The sequence below is a fragment of the Perna viridis genome, chromosome 9, assembly GCF_037379345.1.
Source record: "Perna viridis isolate PV_CMFRI_1.1 ecotype Kerala chromosome 9, ASM3737934v1, whole genome shotgun sequence".
In the NCBI taxonomy this organism is placed as follows: domain Eukaryota; kingdom Metazoa; phylum Mollusca; class Bivalvia; order Mytilida; family Mytilidae; genus Perna; species Perna viridis.
Genome location: NC_142453.1, coordinates 34,525,193 through 34,545,352, shown reverse-complemented (window position 1 = coordinate 34,545,352; position 20,160 = coordinate 34,525,193). Strand labels below are relative to the sequence as shown.

The 20,160-nt window shown below is 34.0% G+C and overlaps 1 protein-coding gene across 2 annotated transcripts in view; it reads left to right on the top strand.

Annotated features, from left to right (window-relative positions):
* Positions 1 to 1,432: 1,432 nt before the first annotated feature.
* LOC148607950 (uncharacterized) overlaps positions 1,433 to 20,160 on the top strand; it is a 28,917-nt gene continuing 10,189 nt past the window's right edge. For both annotated transcript variants that reach the window (XM_088545283.1, XM_088545282.1), the window contains exons 1-12: positions 1,433 to 1,516; positions 2,113 to 2,167; positions 3,846 to 3,899; positions 5,657 to 5,920; positions 7,186 to 7,299; positions 8,885 to 9,010; positions 12,289 to 12,558; positions 13,384 to 13,498; positions 14,122 to 15,259; positions 15,643 to 16,840; positions 17,363 to 18,699; positions 19,099 to 19,762. In XM_088545283.1, coding sequence (XP_088401409.1) covers positions 1,514 to 1,516; positions 2,113 to 2,167; positions 3,846 to 3,899; positions 5,657 to 5,920; positions 7,186 to 7,299; positions 8,885 to 9,010; positions 12,289 to 12,558; positions 13,384 to 13,498; positions 14,122 to 15,259; positions 15,643 to 16,840; positions 17,363 to 18,699; positions 19,099 to 19,762 — 5,338 coding nt within the window. In that variant the 5' untranslated portion in view covers positions 1,433 to 1,513. The remainder of the gene's footprint in view (positions 1,517 to 2,112; positions 2,168 to 3,845; positions 3,900 to 5,656; positions 5,921 to 7,185; positions 7,300 to 8,884; positions 9,011 to 12,288; positions 12,559 to 13,383; positions 13,499 to 14,121; positions 15,260 to 15,642; positions 16,841 to 17,362; positions 18,700 to 19,098; positions 19,763 to 20,160) is intronic.

Genomic DNA, 20,160 nt, shown 5'->3' with positions numbered 1-20,160 from the left:
CATTTGTGATTACTGACGTCACAATATTGACCTTATTCGCAGGCGCAGGATAGTTAAGGCATCTAAAGTGCATTTTTCTTCAACGTAAACAAAATCATAAAATGCTGGAATGTCATAAACAACGTGGACATCAACGTCTGCTGGCGATTAAAACTTCCCGTTTAACAAACACTGTATGGAAATTCCACCTAGAGTTTTTGGAATAAATATAAAATATATAAACAGTTTTAAGCATCACGCGAGTTTTCATGTTAAATATTCTTAAGAAATTTGCTTATTTCACAATTCTTACGATTTTGGTTGATGCGGTTTATTTTCCACATATGGAAAACGGAGCTGTTTACAAGCTTGAACATATCACTGTACTCCTTTGAAGTATAACTATTCACTTATTGTTTTATTATTATGTGAATTTTACCCATGGAATCATAATAGTCTATACATGTTCTACATTTAAATATCCATGAAATTATGAACATAGGCGTGCAAATTCAATAACATGTACCTCCTTCACAACGCCTTGCAGTGCTATATATAGATAAACGAGCTTTGCAGCAACATGCACACTTGTATTACAAGTATTACGCTGCAATACAATGAATAAGTTACAAATGTGCATCGTTATGATATTGCAAATAAGGGAAAGAAAAATCGGATGTCTTAATCGTATGGCCCCCCGCGTATGACGCAGTTATAACGATTCATTTCTTTTTCCATCAAGATTCAGGACGAATACATTAAAACAAATATTCTTGTTAAATTTTACAAATTTAGTTGTAATTGACCTTTCGGGCAAAAGCATTTTATACTTGAGTTGATAGATTTCACAAAATGATCAAGGGATTCAGAAGAGAAAATCCCAATAAATCGAAAGTAGAAAAATCGTTTATTTTGAAACCTTTTTAATGAAACAAACCTTATAATGAACGTTTTATAGCAATTTTTAGTCATTTTAAAACAATTTTATTGTGGTATGCGACCTTAACGTATTTTTAAATAAATTTCGCTTAAAACGACCTTAACTGTCCTGCGGGTTCAGATTTTACTACACTGTCAAAATTAAAACTGTTTGCAATGTTTATGCCACAACTCATACTTTATGCCAGACCTTGCCGTAACTACACAGACTTTTGGCGCGCTAGAATTCTTACAATTAGGCTTCTTAATTAGATTCCCTTGACTCCTCCTTCATTCATCGACGGATTCGTGCAGAAAAAGACATGACGAGTGAGTGAAAAAATGTTTGGAGTTTATTTAAAACTGATAAATTGATTTATATATGAAATTTGAGAAGTTATGCGTTGAAGCACTAAAGATCTACTGGTTTTTAATCAGAAAAAAAAATCCTTTTAAAGATAAATTAGGTCCTCATGTGGCGTGGATAAACTCAAGAGACAGATTAATTGATGTTATGTAGTATTACATTGAATATCGAATCCTATGCTGATAATACCTGACAAAATACTGGTATAAATTTATTGACAATGATCTATTCTGAACGCCATTTGAAGTAATGGTAAGTTACATTGTTTGTTTATAAGTATCAGTATGTGTAAGAGTTACAGAATCAGTCTGTTTTTATATTATTCTGTACTCATCTTTATTATGGAAATAAAGATACAAGGTACATCAAACGAAAATAAATTTCTTACTTTTACTTTATATGGACATTAGAATATCCGGAATATTTTAAATGTCAACAGATCAAATACGTCTGAAATATTCAATTTAGTGTATGAATGGTTGCCAAACTTTACAACTAAAATATATAGTGTAATTTTAAAATTAGTAAACTTTCCCTGGATAACAATATTTTGATTACCGCTAGAAACTTGGTTCCCTTAATTACTCTTTCTTATTTTTAGGCTTTTCTTTGGTACAATAAAATTACTTGTATTATAATCTTTTGAAAGAGTTATAAGTTTCCTTTATAAAATATTCAAGTAATGGCAGACATACCTTAACTTTGAAGTATAATCTTTCCTTGTTTCTTTACTTGCTCCTTGTTTTGTTACAAAATCTTGATCCGTTTTTATTGTAAAATGTGAATGTATGTATAGCCAAACGTATGAATATTTATACAATAAAATAAAATGTTTCGTATTGTTTCAGCTGCAAACCATTAACAAAGTAGTCTGTGCCATATGTTTATTATCTGCCGTTACAAGTAGGTTGTTTTAGTGTAATATATTGTTCAGAATCTGGTATTTTTCAATAAACAAAATATCAATAACGATAACTATTATAGTAATAAATACTATACCTCGAGTAATTCACTTAACTGATATTATAGAAATAAGAAATGAAAACTAAAGCAGAGAAACTGTACAGATGATATGTATAAAGATGAAATATTAAACATTAATCCGATTAAGATTATATCCGGCGACACATAATGCTTAGACCAACCACATTTGATATGAAAGTAGAACTACAAGATTATCACCACCTTCAAGTTTATTATCACCTTCCGATGTTAAGTATACTTAGAGTGATTGGTTTTATCATGTCTTAAAACCCCGTTTTCTAAAATTAATTTTTTTTAAATCCGATTCTTTTAAATGCACCATCACAATATTTACATTGTCAAACCAGCCGTGATTTTGTTACCTAGACAATTTTCAGTTGTTGGTAGTTTCACAAGCACCATAATTTACGTGTTGTCTTAAATTCCTTTCGAGGTTTTTGTTCATACCAAATGTTTGTTTATTTCCAAATTCGTGCGAAACTTCATTTTTGTCAAAACAGACAATACAGTGAAGGGTATTTGTCAATAATCCGTGCTTAACAACAAAAATAACGGCATTGCAATGAGAATCATTTTAATTCTTTTTAACTAATCATATACAACAATAACACTTATGTTTGTCTTTTGTTAACCGATATACGTATAACAAATAAAAGAAAGACGACTCTGTCTCGAGAATAGAACGATTGAAATAAATGTGGTTCACTGAATAACGGGCATGAACCGACGTCGAGTATGGTACCATTACAACTAAATTCCTATGAACCAGAGAAATAAACGACTTTGAGCATAATTAGGTAAACAATGAATGGAAGGACCAAAAACAAGAAAAAAATTTGATTGCATCGGAGATATACTTTATGTTTCTACATAACAAAAGTAAAATGCAATAGTTCAGAAGTAAAATAAGGTAAGCAGACCTTTTCTTTATAATGACAACATGTACTATGTACAAGAGTAGGAATGTCCTCTCCCTGCTGTTGATTGGTTATAATTTTTCGATCCCCTCTCTGTCTACCTGTCTACCACAATTAATTACGCAAAATACCTCATACTGAAGTAGCAGTCTTTCGAAACTTTAACAGACCACAAAGCAGGTCTGAGTTTTGTATTCGATTCTTGCGCTTTTTAGATAACAATTATATAAAAATAACATGAAATTGGCACTATGCAAGAGTTATCATTCATAATTTGGTTGATTTTAGCGGGAAATAAATACAGATTATCTCCAAATTACAGATCTTTATACAGAATGGATTTAAGTAACGTTAAACGAAGATCGGAAAAAGACATCGCATGCATGGTGTTTTTTCTTTAACATGAAGTATCTCTTTGTTTGACAGTGCCTTTAATTTATACCGATTGGTGCTTAAACCGAGACAAAGTTTAATAAAATCACATCAAAATCACTTCCTTACCTATCGTTATTTCATCTATATCGCTGAGAATATTAAGTACAGTTATCTGTCTAAATTGTGGGTTGTAGACGTCGTGCCTTTGTGTGGTTAGGTATATATAAATGAGACTGATGTATCAACTGTGGTATCTTCTTGTATTATTTGCAGTATCGTAGATAGTACAGTTTTCTTAATTTCAGGTCTAGTATACAAAATTGGAGGAGTTAATGTGAAGAGGTCGACATATTTTATTTGTATGTATTTATGTTGAATTTCTCATTTTTTAACATCTCCACAAATATCTCATATTTTTATCACAATGTTAAATTAATAAATCATTTGACTAACAATTAAACAAAAGTACATAAAGAAATAAATCATACTTTTTAGAAAGCATTAAATGTCTGTACTGTCAATGGTACTTCTAGCATATAGAAGGCAATGAACTACTGTAAAGTATCATGACATTGTCAATAAAGATTATATACATTTGATTTAAGTCACATGAAGACAAATTCTGGATGGGTCAAATGGAGTTAAAGAGTAATCAAGGGAACCAAGATTATAGCGGTAATCAAAAGATTGCAATCCAGGGACAGACCAGACATGGAAAACAGACATACACAACAAAGAACATAAAGTAACTAAAATCATACATACAAAGTAACAAAAGCAAATGAGCAACTCGGACTCCACTAAAAACTGGAAGCATGGACCAGGTGCACAGGTAGTGTAAGCGTCCTCTGCTTTTCTAGAAACACCCGCCGAGTTGCTCATAAAAACGTCAAGTCCGGAGTAGACAAACGAGGAACGGAAAACTATGACCCGTTGAATAAATCAGTTTTCATGGTGCAGATGGATACACCATAACGATCCACGAGTTCATGATGACGACCATAAAACGTCTGTAGTGATGACTTGAATCTTGTAGCAACATAACCCTGTTTCAAAAGCCTTTTGTTAGAGTTCTAGCGCGATACAAAAAGTCTCGGCAAGCTCTGACATAACGTATGAGTTGTGATATGAACACTCAATACGCAGGTGCTGAATGTTTGTTTGTTTGTTGGGGTTTAACGTCCGAGCAGCAATACTTCAGCTATATTCAGACGATGAACATGAAATTGATGATAATATGAACATGAAATGATGATGAAATGAAAAAGGAATGGGACATAAGGACTATGGGGTCGACAAATTTTGATTGCCACTGGAAATAGGGAGAGGTGGGTAGGGTCGGGCAATTTAGCCTCCTGTGGCGGAGCCCTATGGTTCCTACTCCGGGAGAATACCACAGTAGGGTTCTTTAACGTGCGAGGAACGTGGCATCTTTCCCAACACGATGCACCCTATGGTTTGCGGTCAGGTTTTCCGTATTATAGCCTGACGACCCCAGCATGTGAGAAGCCAGGGGTACCCCATTCCACCACCTGGGGCACACATCCCAGTTGCTCAGTGGACAGAACGCCCTAGCCCCTGGCTAGGGTTCTGAGCACTATTTAGTCGCTTTTCACGACAAGCTTAGCGCTGCTGCAGGCCTATTCTTTTAACACCTGGACCTGCACGGGGCCGCAGGTGTTGAAGGGATGTTGCCACAGATGAAAGGAAAGTTGACAATTTTGAATGAAACGTCATCACGTTTGTCGTAAAGTTTGGTCAATAGTTTTCCTTTACAAAAATTTAAAATTTAAAATGTGAAACGTAGTTGGTTATAAAATGCTACCACTGTTATCTATTTCAGTGATTCCCATTCAAGCCTGATAAACCAAGCATTAACTGATTATTGCTATTCATACCTCACGTGATTAATCAAGTGGACTTTGCCACTTTTCACATCATAAATGATATAGTTCAAACACACTTTTAGATCCGTATGAAGCAGAAAAACAAATGCATATTATCCTTTTCAGTTTCGTACAAAATTTATCTTTTGTAAAACGTATTCACTAAAACCTTTTTGAACACTTACGAATGTTTCACTTTGCAGTAATCGACGTATGTTCTGATTTTTAAGCTTCACATTCAGCAGCAGAAAAGAAGAACGGCGAGGTAATTACCATATCTTGTCATGAGGATTCAGTCATTAATATAATACACACATGGACTACAAGCAATGGAGATAGTGGCGTCAGACATAAGTGTGCAGATGAAGTGTACCGGTTTGTTAAAAGTGAATGTTCTGGTCAACAGCGATGTAGTTTTACGGTTGATAACAACATCTGTAATGCTTCTAGTCAGGTGTATGCTGTCGAAGTCAACAACTACCAATGTCGCGGTTGTAAGTTTAAACATTCAACATTATCACAATTATGAATTTCCTGTCTACAAGAGTAAATCTATGGGAAAACTTTTGTGTTTAAATATTTATTTAGTAGAAAATACCACTACATTGTTTCAAAATATTTAAGACATTTTGTTGGCAAAACATGATTATGCTTAAAATTGTTCTTTGGGACGAGTCAAAATTGTTATTAGCGAAGTATCAATGTACTATTACAATTGAAAAAAAGACAAATGTTTAGTAATGGTGTCTAATGATTTCATCAACGTTTAAAATTTTCAGTTTATATATCAAAGAAAGAGAATTTAAAATTCAATATATATTGTCCATTGTGGTGGACGCGTTTTCAACAAACGGTCGGCATTCCAATGGGAACAAATTGTGCTTCTCTTCTTGCTGGCTTATTCCTTCACTTTTATACGGCTGACTTTATTGCTGAACTGACCAAAAAGAAGGAACATAGTTTAGCTAGATCCTCTAATCCCAGTTTCCACAATAAAGATGACGTATTATCGTTAAACAATCCTAGTTTCGATGATTTGATATATCGCATCTACCCCAAAGAACTTGAGATAAAGGATACTACAGACATTGTGAAGTCGGCTTCACATCTTGACCTACACAAAGAAATCAATGCTATAGGAATACTATTCACCAAACTATACGACAAACGCGATAACTTTTTATTCAGAATTGTCAACTTTCATTTCATCTGTGGCAATATCCCTTCGGCAAATGCACATATCACAACTCATACGTTATGCCAGAGCTTGTCTTGTCGTACCTACAAAGACTTTTTGTATCTCGCTAGACTTCTTACAATCAGGCTTCTAGAAGAGGGTTATCTTGCTACAATTTAAGAGTCATCAATACAGTAGTTTAATGGCCATCATCATGAACTCGTGGATCGTTACGGTGTATCCATTTGCACAATGAAAACTGATTTATTCAACCTGTGACAGTTCTCCTTTCCTCTTTCGTCTACCCTGGACTTGACTTTTTATGAGCAACTGGGCGGATATTTCTAAAAAAAAAAGGACTCTTACCCTGCCGGTGCAGGCCCATGCTCCCAGTTTTAGTGGACTCCAAGTTGCTCGTTTAATTTTGTTACTTTGTAAGTATTATTGTGATTATTTTATGTTCTTTGTTATGAGTACCTGTTTTACATGTCTGGTTTTTGTCCCTGGATTACATTCTTCTGATTTCCGCCAGAATCATGGTTCCTGTGATGACATTTATAATTGGTATCATTTTTGTTTTAGACTGTCCATATATGTCTCATTGTGATACAGTAGAGTGTACTTCAAAAGAAGACTATTGGTGTACAAAATGTGATGAAAAATTGTATTATAAAGTCGATGATAAGGAATGCAAAGGTATGTGAATTACGATGTTATCCGCCATACAAATGAAATGTTAATATCGTTTAGTATCAATCATATACATATAAACGTATTGTCAACACTGTAGTGTGAACAGCAAAATTAAAAATCAAAGAGTGGCGTCTTCAAAGTCGCTAATCATCAAATATTCTCTTCCAAATATTTTGGCTTACTTTCAACATCCGAAAAGGCACTAATGCGATATGCTAAAAAATTGGGTGACTTCCGCTAGGATCTTGGTTCCATTTATTTGATTGCGTACCCTTAAAAACCCGTGATGACCCGAATGTTTTTAATGACAAAAAAAGCCGGTTATCCGGAACCACATTAAACAACTGGCAGGGGCTCTATATATAGATATCCGGGTCCTGATAATGCATATGACCTATATAGTAAACTGTGACGAGCCCCTTTGTTGCTCCCCTAGTGGTATTAGTTCAATGAGGATCCTGAAAAATTCGAAAGGCCTTTTGGAAACCCTCAATTAAAGATTATTATCAGAATATAATAGCATTGAAACCTATGATTTTTCAAAACCGTATACAATTAATCCCCATACTCAGTTAAAATCCGGACTCAAAAACATGCATCGTTGTTTTTCCAAAAAGATGGTACACCTAGATACAAATATATAGTTCTTGGTAGTGACTTCACATACGTTGTAGAATATAAGGCCAAATTATCTTCCAAATGTATCGAAGAAGATGTTTTGGAAATGCTGGAATTTTTGGACAACATAGTGTGGTGGATGTCTTTTTCAACAAACAGTCGGCATTCCATTGGGAACAAATTGTGTTTCTCTCCTTGCTGATCTATTCCTTCACTCTTATTAGATTGACTTTATAGCTGATCTAATCCGAAAGAGAGAACATCGTTTAGCTAGATCCTCATAATCCCAGTTTTCGCTAAATAGATGATGTATTATCGCTTAACAATCCTAGTTTCGGGGATTGGACACATTGCTTCTACACCAAAGAACTTAAGATAAAGTATACTGCAGACATTGTGAAATCAGCCTCGTATCTTCACCTACACTTAGAAATCGATGGTAAAGGAAACCTATCAACCAAACTTAACGACAAACGTGATGAATTTCATTCAGCATTGTCAACTTTCCTTTCATCCTCGGCAACATCCTTTCAGCACCTGCGTTTTGAGTTTTCATATAATAACTCATACGTTTTGCCAGAGCTTGTGGTATCTACCCATAATGTTTGAATCGCGCTAGACTTTTTACAATTAGGCTTCTGGAACATGGTTATGTTGCTACAAGACTGAAGTCATCACTATAAAAGTTTTATGGTCGTCATCATGAACTCGTAAAATGACATATGGTAAAGAAAGTAATTGTAATCGTATACTTATATAGGAATAATAATATAACGCACTGTGTTTATTCCAGTCAAATCGTTAATTATGTTCGTAATTATGTACTGCATCTTAATGTGAAAAAAGCCATGTTGATTGATTTCCTATTCATGTGCAAAGTCTACAAAAGTGTTCTTAATATGGTATTGAAATTATAACGTATGATTATATCCTCTTAGTTTTGAAAGATGCAATCGATCTATTGTTCTAGATATATGTTCTTCAAGAAACCGTTGGTGTTGGCCAGGAACTTGTAACAGCAGCACGTTAGCTTCTGATTGTAAATGTATGTCAGGGTTTACAACTATAGTTAATAACAACATTGCTAGATGTCAGCGTAAGTTTCACAGTATACTACTATCTATATTCAAATAATGTGGAAATACAAGCATTTTTAACTATTTATTCAGGGAATAACAATCACATTTCAAATTTAATTGAACTTCGAAATTTGTCTGTGTTTTCGATATACACGATATACGTTGTAGTAAACTAACGACGCTACCGTCTAAAACTTTGAACACTGTTTTAGCGTGCATATAAGTGTCGTATGCACGCAATAACTCAGTCATTTTGAAGTAGGTAATAAAGAAATTACCGAATTGATAAATTCTAGGCAATTATCAAAAGGAATATTGAAAAAGGAAAGTCTTCGTCGTGTAATGTGCATGCAGTGATTCGATCATCTTGTCTGTCTGTCCGCCCGTCTGTCCACATGTCATTTAAGCAAAACTCCTCCTATACTGTTCTAGGGATTTTTATGAAATTTTATAAGAAGGTTAGGTATGATATTTAGATGTGCATGAAGGAATATACTTTCTGTTGGGGGATGCCAAAAGTAGATAATCTATCTAACAAGTGTTTTTTTAATTAAGTCCATTTGAAACGAGGGTATTCGCTTTATAAGCTTGCTCACTGTATTACTAGTATATTTTGTCGAAATTTCTTTGCAAATATAACCCCAATATAATACGTACAAAGCAACAAAAGTAAATGAGCAACTCGGACTCGACTAAAAACTGGGAGTAGGGTAAGCGTCCTCTACTTTTCTATAAATACGTGCCAAGTTGTTCATAAAAAGTCAGGTCCAGGGAAGACGAAGTAGAGAAGGGAAACTATGACACGTTGAACACATCGGTCCTCATGGTGTGGATGAATACAACTTGACGATCCACGAGTTCATGACGACCATAAAACTTCTCCTGTTCCAGAGGTTACGTCTTTTCTATTTCACATTTCGATTTTTGATGATGTTCTCCTCATAAAGATGTTACTAATCCGAAATTTGGAGAAAGGTTTCCGTTTATTCATCCACTAGAACCAAAAATGAATGAGACTGCCTCAGCATCAATTTTAAACCGTCATCTCGAATTTGACGACAATAGTAATCCCAGTACAAAAATATTTGCCAAGCGAGGCGATTTTGATTTTAAAATTGATGATGTTTTTATTTCTTGTGCAGTTCTACCGTGCAGCTCTCCCTGTATATGCTGTTTATATTGCTCAGTTGATAAGATATGTCAGACCTAGTAGCGACTATTCTGACTTCTTAAGACGCTAACGTTGCTGCAGAGAGACAGGTTTTAGACCAAGGTGATAAGAAAATACGTCTCATATGCTACCTAACAATTGTATTACCGATATCCATATCTTATTGAAAAACATTGTTTCCGACAAATTGTTAATCAATGATGAATTTTTATGATGTCTACAAATTATTTTACTGGATTTTTCACTTGTATATATTATCATTTTATCTTGTACTGAATGCATCTTCCCAAAAAACTTTAATACTTATGTGGAGATCGTAGATTAAATTTACATATTTTTTATTGTATTTAGTCTTCATTATTTCCACTCATCTATTGTTCATATATAATAAAAAGAGCAATAATAAAAAGACCATTTAAACAAAATAATAAAATGTTGATTCCCCTTCAATACGCAGACATAAGTCATTTGTCGCAACCTCGAAAAGGATAATAATATTGCCATTTTTGGTATTTTAAGCAATAATTTTAGACAATTATTGAAATTAAAACTGTTCGTATCCTTACAATCTGCAGAAATATGTCATTTTTTTTTTTAAATTTGACTTGAATTAATGTGTCACAGCCACACATATGATGCTTATTCTGACAATTTTAACATTTTAAACAATAATACAAAACCATTACGGATATTTCAAGTGTTCGCAAACATTTAATTTGCAAAATATCTCATTTTCATGAATTTGGTTTGAAATATATGTATTACAACCATCAATATTATTCTGATATTGATAATTTTAACATTTATTTCACTAGTTTTAGACTAATAGGTATATTGAAAGTGTTCGTACAAATACACTTTGCAAAAATATGTCATTTTGAAGATTTTTTACTGAAATATGGGTGTCGCAACCACCAAACGGATACTGATAGAGCCATTTTAAATATATTAAACAATAATTTTGGACCATTATTGAAATTGAAATAGTTTACACCCTTATAATCTGCAGAATATGTCATTTTCCGGACTGAAAATAATATGTCGGAGCCACACATATGATGCTTATTTTGACAATGTTTACATTTGAAACAATAATATCTGTCCACATTGAAATTAAATTTGGTTGCACCCATAGAGTTTACAGAAATATATTATTTTGTGGAACTGGGACTGAATATGTATACACTTGGATAAGAATCATTTTAGAAATTAAATTCACTCCACTCACAATTAATACATATATCTACAGTTTTCAGAATATTTTGTATGATTATTTTTCATGCAGCTTGAAGTGGCGATAATACAAATTAACTATGCAAGTATCGCATGCATTCGGTAATTCTCGAACTCGACGGCGAGATTCTAAAATCAATATTGATTGCACAAATCTTTCTGCATCCGAATGCATTACATGTGTTTGATAAAATATTTACTTTACTTTTTCTTTCCGGAATGGGGAATAGGCATTTGACAACAGCAAATAAGTCGATGCCATGGGGGTGGAGCAATGGGAGAATGGGGCTATGGGGAATGGGGGATGGGGCTATCGGGAATGGGGCAATGGGGAAAGGGGCATTGGGCAATGGGGTATGGGGCAAGTGGGAAGTTTATCCCATACAGGGACTGTACGAACATTCCTTTTGAGTATTTCTTTTGACTACAGCCTAGATTTTAAAAATCAGTTCAATTTTGTAATTACCCTTCATTTTTTTTCAATTGTCTATATAAAATTTATATGAAAAATACTTGTAGCCACTCAGTTTGTGTTAATGCTTTGATATTGTGTTTTTATAAAAATCCATGACTACTGAATAATACTAGAATAAATACGTTATTTTGTAATGATTGTTTATTGATGGCCTCAAATTAGATTATTGGATTAACATGAATTTATGCTTTTGAAAGAATCATTAGAATTAAACAAAGTGAACAACTTTATTTAGATAATCTAATCGGGGTGTTTTTATCAAAAAAGCTATCACAACGTCTTTGTCTCATTCAGCCATAAAACATAGTCATATGTTTGTTTTCTCTGCATATATGCATGTGTTTCCGAAACATAAATTTTGCCTATAATGATAAATGTATACAATTGCAACAACTCGAATCAATAATTAATTTAAGCAACATCCAAACCAGAAATACAGACATGTCAGACCACAGCAGTAGCGGTCGATGGTGCCAAGATATTATCACACGTAGGATCGTCAAAGTGTTCATCGCAGAAGGATTTTTATGGTAGATCTCAGGTGGACCATTTCATGGTTGATTTAGGTGGGGTATATGAAGTAATAATTAACAACGATTTAATCAAAATCAGGCCAGACTTTGTCCCTAATGAGTTGTTTGGTGTGACAGATGTTTTGATATACATTTTCAAGCACGACATAAAAGGTAAGACATAAAACTGCCTTTTGATTTTTTTTTCACAGATATTATCCTTTTTGATCAGAAACCACACAACACAAATAGAAAAAGCTTTACCCCTCTGACATAATTTCAAATTGTGTTACTTTTTTCGAATTGTGTTACAAAAAGTAAAGCAATCCAGTAATCATTTTAACATATGAATAAAGAAAACATTAATCCCCTTAATATCAGTTCAAACAGATGAACATCCGTAGAAACAGAGACATTTATTTTAGGTAAGAATGGATATTCGGTGCGCAAGTAAAAGCAATGCAGTGTTGTGGGATCTGTTTTAGGTAGATCATACCTATTACACGGATCATTTTTGACTGTAATCTTGCAAAATCATACAAATATATATACTTTCTATTATAGATAGTGTTTGAAATGATGTAAATATATTTTATTTGAATTGTTTCATATGATGTTTTGCATAAAAATTATATTAGAATAGTAAAATTAAAAACAATATTTAAAAAAAAAGCCTCATTCAAGAGGAATATTTTTTTTCAAAGGGGAGATAATTGGCAGGAAAATCTTCTATTGAAATAAATAGGGAATTTGCGTTTTTTAATATTGAAAGCAAAAGAGTTCGATGACCTATTTTTTTTACATTAAATTCTAAAGTATGTTCATTCAGGTCATCTTTGAGATAAACTAGGAAAATGTATCTACTTAAGTATGATCTGCATTAATATATACACTGTAAAGATTAATATAATCTTAACAATAGCTTAATCTTGTAAATATACCATATATGCTTGTTTTTACCATCCAATATTTCAATCTAATTCTATTGTGGCGTTTTAGGATCTAAAACATTAATTAACCAAAAAGTATTGAAAAGGAACCAGTGGAATCCAGTGAGAGATTTTACCGAGACGACGAATGTTACCTCAAATGTCACCCTGAAAAATGCAGAAAGGTATAATAGTATAAATATGTCGCGTGTCTTCTCTTATTCTCTCTTAATCTTTCAAAACTACAAAAAGCTGCTCGACAAGATTTGTAAACCGTCATTTACTGCTTTTTTTTTCTGTCAAATGGGGTATTAAACAATGAACAAAATATTTAACAAAGATATTAATGAAATAAAGAGGTACATGGCACGGTTAGCGTTATCTGATTTGAGAGAAGAAATTATTATTTATACACATACATAGTATACAACTGAAAGTCATTTAAAATGATGAAACAGATAGCTTTGATGAGGGGTTAGAAATATTGAATAAGATGGCATGAAACTAGATACATGCATATACGTTTGTAAAAGGTTCAATGCTGATACTTATGAATTCGATATTAATGTACACAATGAAAACATTGTCTCTACAGTTTTGTTCATGATCAGCTCGATTGGATAGATGCAGTGAACATAACATCACAATAGTTGATATTATAGAATAAAATAACATGTGCATCGAAAATGCAAAACGTCGTTGAAATGTAAAGAGGTAAAATACAGTATTTTTGCTCAAAGGCACAAAACCATTTTTTTGGCGAAGCAATGTGTCATAATGCATGACTCTATGGTTTCTTATTTTTCAGATTATGTCTTACATATAATCTGAAAGGAGGGGGATTTCTTAGTTCTAAAGATTTAGAAAGCAAGACTATAGTAAAAATACCCTTCGACAAAACAGAAACCAATAAAACCTTGTGCTACATACATGATACGGCACCACCGGAACATTGCTCCGAGAGAGGAAGTTGTAAACTCGAACCATTAAAGCTTTTGACGCGACTTACATCTTCAGGAAAACTGAATGCACAATTTCAAGGATGGATAGACTCTGTACCCGCGGGTGGTGAATCTTTGCTGGCATCTGGTATTGAGAGCTATGCACTAGAAGTGTATGAGGTTATTCCTTCAAACCTTACATTACTAATGAGAGACACATCATCAGTAAAAAGGATGATCACTACAAATACATCTCTTGATATTGAGTTACCACGAAAGAACCCCATGCTTTATACAATTTTACTGGAGGTAAAAGACTTTGCAAACAATGTTCGATATGCACGCCGGTTTGTGCTTTATGATAACACTTCAGTTATTGCAATAAACAATACAAGCCCTTTACTTGTGAATACGGGTTTCAATAAAACGAAATATAAGTGGCAAACCAACCACGGGAAGCTTTGTTACTCCTGGACTGACAGATACTTTAATGATCATTTTAAGACAAATAATCATTTTCGTAAGATCAAAACAGACACTGGAATATCCGGTAAATACGATCAAAATTCTGGCATTTTACCAATAAATGGGACGATCAATGTAAATGGACTTACAAGATTCAATTATTCTCTAATAAGGAATGAAAAGATCGTCATGTCCGGCCAAGTGGAAAACTTTACTTCGGAAAGCCTCTGCACGTACCCAGATATGGTTGATGGGGATGAGTTTACTCTTCAACTACAAGTCACAGACATGATGAATCACACGCTTAGTGACAGTGCCTCTGTGTTTATTGATCGTTCTGTACCAGAAATAACTGACATTTGGTTGACATGTGATGGAACTAAACAAATATATGTACATAATAGCACAGACTTATCCAAGATTGCAATACAGTTTAAAGTCTTCGACATTCACAGTGGTATACGAGAAATAAAATGGGCCTTTGGGACTTATGAAAATAGAACCTTACTTATTGAGAAAGCTGTTGGTGTTATAACCGTAGTAAGTTAAACTTATATGTCATTTTTAAATTTGAAAATAGCAGCTGTTAATCGTTTATTTTTTCAAAGAATATCTTCCATCAAAACTAACCTCAATTTAAAAAAGATTATACTATATTGGTTCACACTTTTAATATTGTAGTGATATTACTATAGAAAACTATCATGTACATAATAACTTTATTCTACTCTTTAAGATAAAAAATTATATTGGTAATGTTGCTCTGTGGAAGGTGTTTAAAGTTTCTACTTTTCCTACGTAATCAAAAACTGTTTTTGTATTTACTTTCATAACATTTTTTATGTTTTTTTCCTGTATTAAAAAAAGCCTTAGACAAATTTATCGATATTTTCTACTATGTCAAATATGTCTCTTTTTTGCAGAACAAACTTTCTAATTCATCAGTCTACTGTCCGAAGATTGGTAACTGTAGTTATATGCAGTTTGAAGCTGACTTAGGAAAACTTGCTTCAAAAAACAGGCATATAGGAAACCATAATAGAAGATACTTCTTCACGATTGAAGCAATGAATCACGCCTTTCTACGTGCGTTTGAACATATCGATATTCTTCTGGATGAATCTCCTCCGGAGGTAGGTGTTGTCTTTGAGGGTCCTCTTGGGTCACAAGACATTGACTACACAAGTGTTGATGAAATAACAATTCATTGGCATGACTTCATTGATCATGAAAGCGGAATTAAACAATTCAAAGTAGCCCTTGGTAACAAATGCCTGAACGAAGCAGGACATTTTGATACAGACTTCCAAAATGGGACAATTATATTTGAAACCGTTCACACATTAGCAAAGCTCCAATTCCCAGGTGGAGAGGGACAGTACTTCGTCTCTGTCGTAGCATATAACAATGCAATGAGCCCTTCCAAGGTTGTATGTTCTGACGGAATTATATTTGACATGACTTTGCCGATTATATCAAATTTCATGGTGAAGCATGGAAAAATAAAGGAATCAGTAGGTTGTTTAAACGGTACGGCCTGGTTTATTAAAGACAATCTTATCAAAGTAGCCTTAAACAGTAGCTTGTGTACTAACTTATGCAGAGGTAAATCAGATGATGTCATATTAAAAATTATTCCTTCGGAAATTGTTACTAATACAAACAAATCAGATATTTCACAGTTCATATGTGGAAACGTGATGCTGTACTCCCGTCACGTGATATACGTACCAACTGACTTGCTTGATCTTTCATGGGAGACATTTGAAGATCGTAGTCAGATCAGCGATATCTACATCGGATTTGGTAAAGATCGGAGCACAATTGATGACCCTGATATCCAGGGATATATAAAAGTTCACCATCCTTCCAGATACATTCAGCATCATCCGGGGATGCTTGGATTTGATGGATTCTACATATTTCTACGTGTCATAAATAGGGCTAGGTTAGAAACAACGGTATGGATAGGGCCTTTAATTGCCGATGAGACTCCACCAGTATGCCCGACAAGTCTGCAACCCGTGGTCAAAGGAAATAAATTGGTCATAGAATGGACACAGGCGGAAGTATATGATACAGAACAGTCTGAAGAAATTGGTCAAGTCATGTTTAGATTTGGTAAGAGAAAAAACATTTAGAATTCCTTATTATGATAAATTAACTGCTCTCGGGACAGTGATATTGCCTGAGCAGCTGGCGAGGGCATGTTTAATGTTGAACGCATTATCACCTCCAAGAAGCAGTCAATTCATCGATAATACCCCCTATATCAGCAATTAGTGTGGGTATTTCATTGCAAAAAATTTGAAGAGGGCATAATTGTATAATAATAAACCGGGTATTATCACGTGATATTGCCATCCTGACATTGTACCACATATAAATTAATACCACGTTTTCACCAATTAGAAAAGCCTTTTCTCCTCTGATATGAAACTTTAACTTTTTGAAACTAATTACTAAGTATTTCCTATTCGTTGGTAAATAATTCATATTTTTTGTCTATATATTTAATGTTAAATTGAGGTCTTTTTCGCGATGAATGTTGTTTTCAGAAATAAAAGTTAGGGGATGTAAGAATTGTAGGTATGATTTATATGTTCAATGAAGACTTTGGCGAATAATAAAGTCTATTGTCAGGTACTGGAAATAGTTTCATTACACCATTCCTGGAATGGAATCTAAAAAATCACAATGGGGACTGTAGAGCAAAAAACCAATGCATTAAATACCCTGTAAAACGACTACAGAAGTACAACTCTAATGATGGATCTGCATTTTATGCTCAACTCCATTTCTACAACTACGCAGGACATTTTTGTTCTATCACAACCCTACCGTTTCACCTGCCGTATTTATTCCCACCGAGGGCTGGACTTGTATTAGATGTCCTCGCTAACTGTGAGTCTACCTATCAGGACGTTGACTATATTATTGATTCAAATCAGTTTTGTGTCGCATGGACGGGATTCGACCATCATGTGAATGTTCAGCTGCAGCTAGGTCTCGGAACATCTCCTGAACTAGACGACTCTATCCCATTTCACAGCATTCCTTCAAATATGACTAACCTCGTTTGTCAAGATTTTCGATTCAACACTAGACAATACTTTGCAACAATAAAAGCTTCTTGTTCTGGGGGAACTACGTTGTCATCTTCTGATGGATTTGTTGTACTTGACGAAGCTAGCGTCTTGACATCATTGTCAGTCTATCATGGCGAAAAGTGCAACAATCTTGTGGAATTCGAATTGATAAACAAACAATCAAACATTGAAATACAAACTAAGAAACCATTGATGTTTGGTAGAACATTCTCTATTTTCACTCCGGCAAACATTACATTAAACGATCCAAACATTCTTGCAATGGAGTCTCGCATGTTGTCTGGATTCTACGTTTTCACTTTCATGCCTTTAAACGACATTGAAATCTTAAATATAACGTCACCCAAGGAGACTGTTAATTATTTCAACAAGACGAACACATATTTATACCAGTGCAACCCGTTACAAAAGGCCAAGATATCCGACACCTTCATTCCAGTCCACTGGACATTAGATTCTAATTTCTCAGAAATACACTACAAAACTGCTCTATGCACATATATAGACGGAAAATGTCAGAATGATTTGGTCTATCAACATGCAGGTAGATCAACATCGTATAATTTTACTGGAAACTTTGCATCTAGTTCATACAAAGTGTTTGTGAAGCCATGCTTTGGACAAATATGTCTGTCTAGTGTTTCTTCAGAGACTTTTGTGGTAGAATACACACCGATATCGCCAATATCTTTTAGTGCAAAAGCTACGGTCCATGGTCTTCGCCTTAATGTCTCGCTGACTATTAAGAAATACTTGTGTTATATGAACGAGTCAGCACCTGTATATAGATGGGCTGTGTATACTGACGGCGATGGTTTCAGACAAGTATCAGATCTGAAATATGTTGTTGACGAACCTGTAAAAATGCAGGTAAGTAATAAAAAAACATAATTTAAGAAGACTAAAAAAAACATAACTAAAATTTATGTTACCATAAATGACTAAATGTCGAACAAAGCTACATTTAAGGAAATTTGGTCTATGCTAATAGGAACTTTTTTCAGTTCACTGTATCTTTATGTCCATATTCTGTAGTTTGTTGCTCTTTGATAGCTTGTTTTGACGCTTTAAGGAGGTTTTTGTTTAGTGTGGCACCTACGCGTTGTTAAAGGGTTGATAGTGTCATCTATATGTTGTTCTGTGTATTGAAGTTTCCAACAATAGATTGTACGTATATCTGAGTAGAATTATACCCATATATGTTTTACTATTTTTTCTGTATAAACCTGTGAAGGCAGTACAAGAACAATTAATATGTTACTATTTCAGGGTGTATCTTGGATTGATACTAATATTTTACCTTACAAAATTAGCTTTGTTTGTGTGGAGCCAGTCTGTTCTACTGGTATAATGCCGAAACATTGCTCACCGATCGAGTTCATAAGTGATCCTAATACGTTTGAAAAAAATATCATATATGATCTGAACCTGAATGACATCTTCACAAAAGACCTCTTAAAGTTTCGATACACAGCAAACGTTGGTTCAAAACTTCGACTGCTTCAAGACTCGGAACTAGAGTTCACAGACCCTAATGTCAAAATTGGAGGCCTTATCATTGGAAGACCAACCATGAAAATTACATGGTACCTTACATCAAAACGGGATGTACCGTCATCACTATGTTCAATAGATGACTCCTGTTTACATTCACTGAACACAACAGGTGGATTTGTTGATTTTAACAACCCTTTTATCAAGACCGATCGGATTTTCTATATATGTGCCGCGTCATCTGAGTTCCGATTATGCAGTAACGGTTTCCTAGTTGATAGTAGTTATCCGCATGCAGGAATTGTATCGATAGACACATTTAATGGTTACGTTATAGATGGTTCACATTTAGCTGTAACGTGGAAGGGTTTCACCGGGAACAAAGACGCAGTAAAGCTTGGCTATCTGTCTGATATTGCAGGGTACCAATATGCAGTTGGTATGTTAACAATTTTTGGTTCCAAATTAAGCCGGCAAATCCATATAAACAGGTATAACGAGAATATATATGGTGTATAGGTCAACGAGACAACAAACCCACGGGATGGAAATGTCAGCTCAAGGCCAACTTGTACATTTTCAGCACCCAACCAATAAAGTTCTCCTTGAGAAGTTTGTCTATGAAGTTAATGAAGTCCGTTTTTATTTGTTGATCGTTTAAGCGTCTCAGTCTCTTTTATTTAGTATCTTTTTAAAATAATCACATACCAAAATGGTACATATATGTATATTGTTATAAATCAGCCAAAACGTTTGTATAGAAAAACAATCAAATTGGACAACTATAAATTTAGTTCTTGCCTTTTACTTATATGAGAAAAAAGTGATAATTTGAAT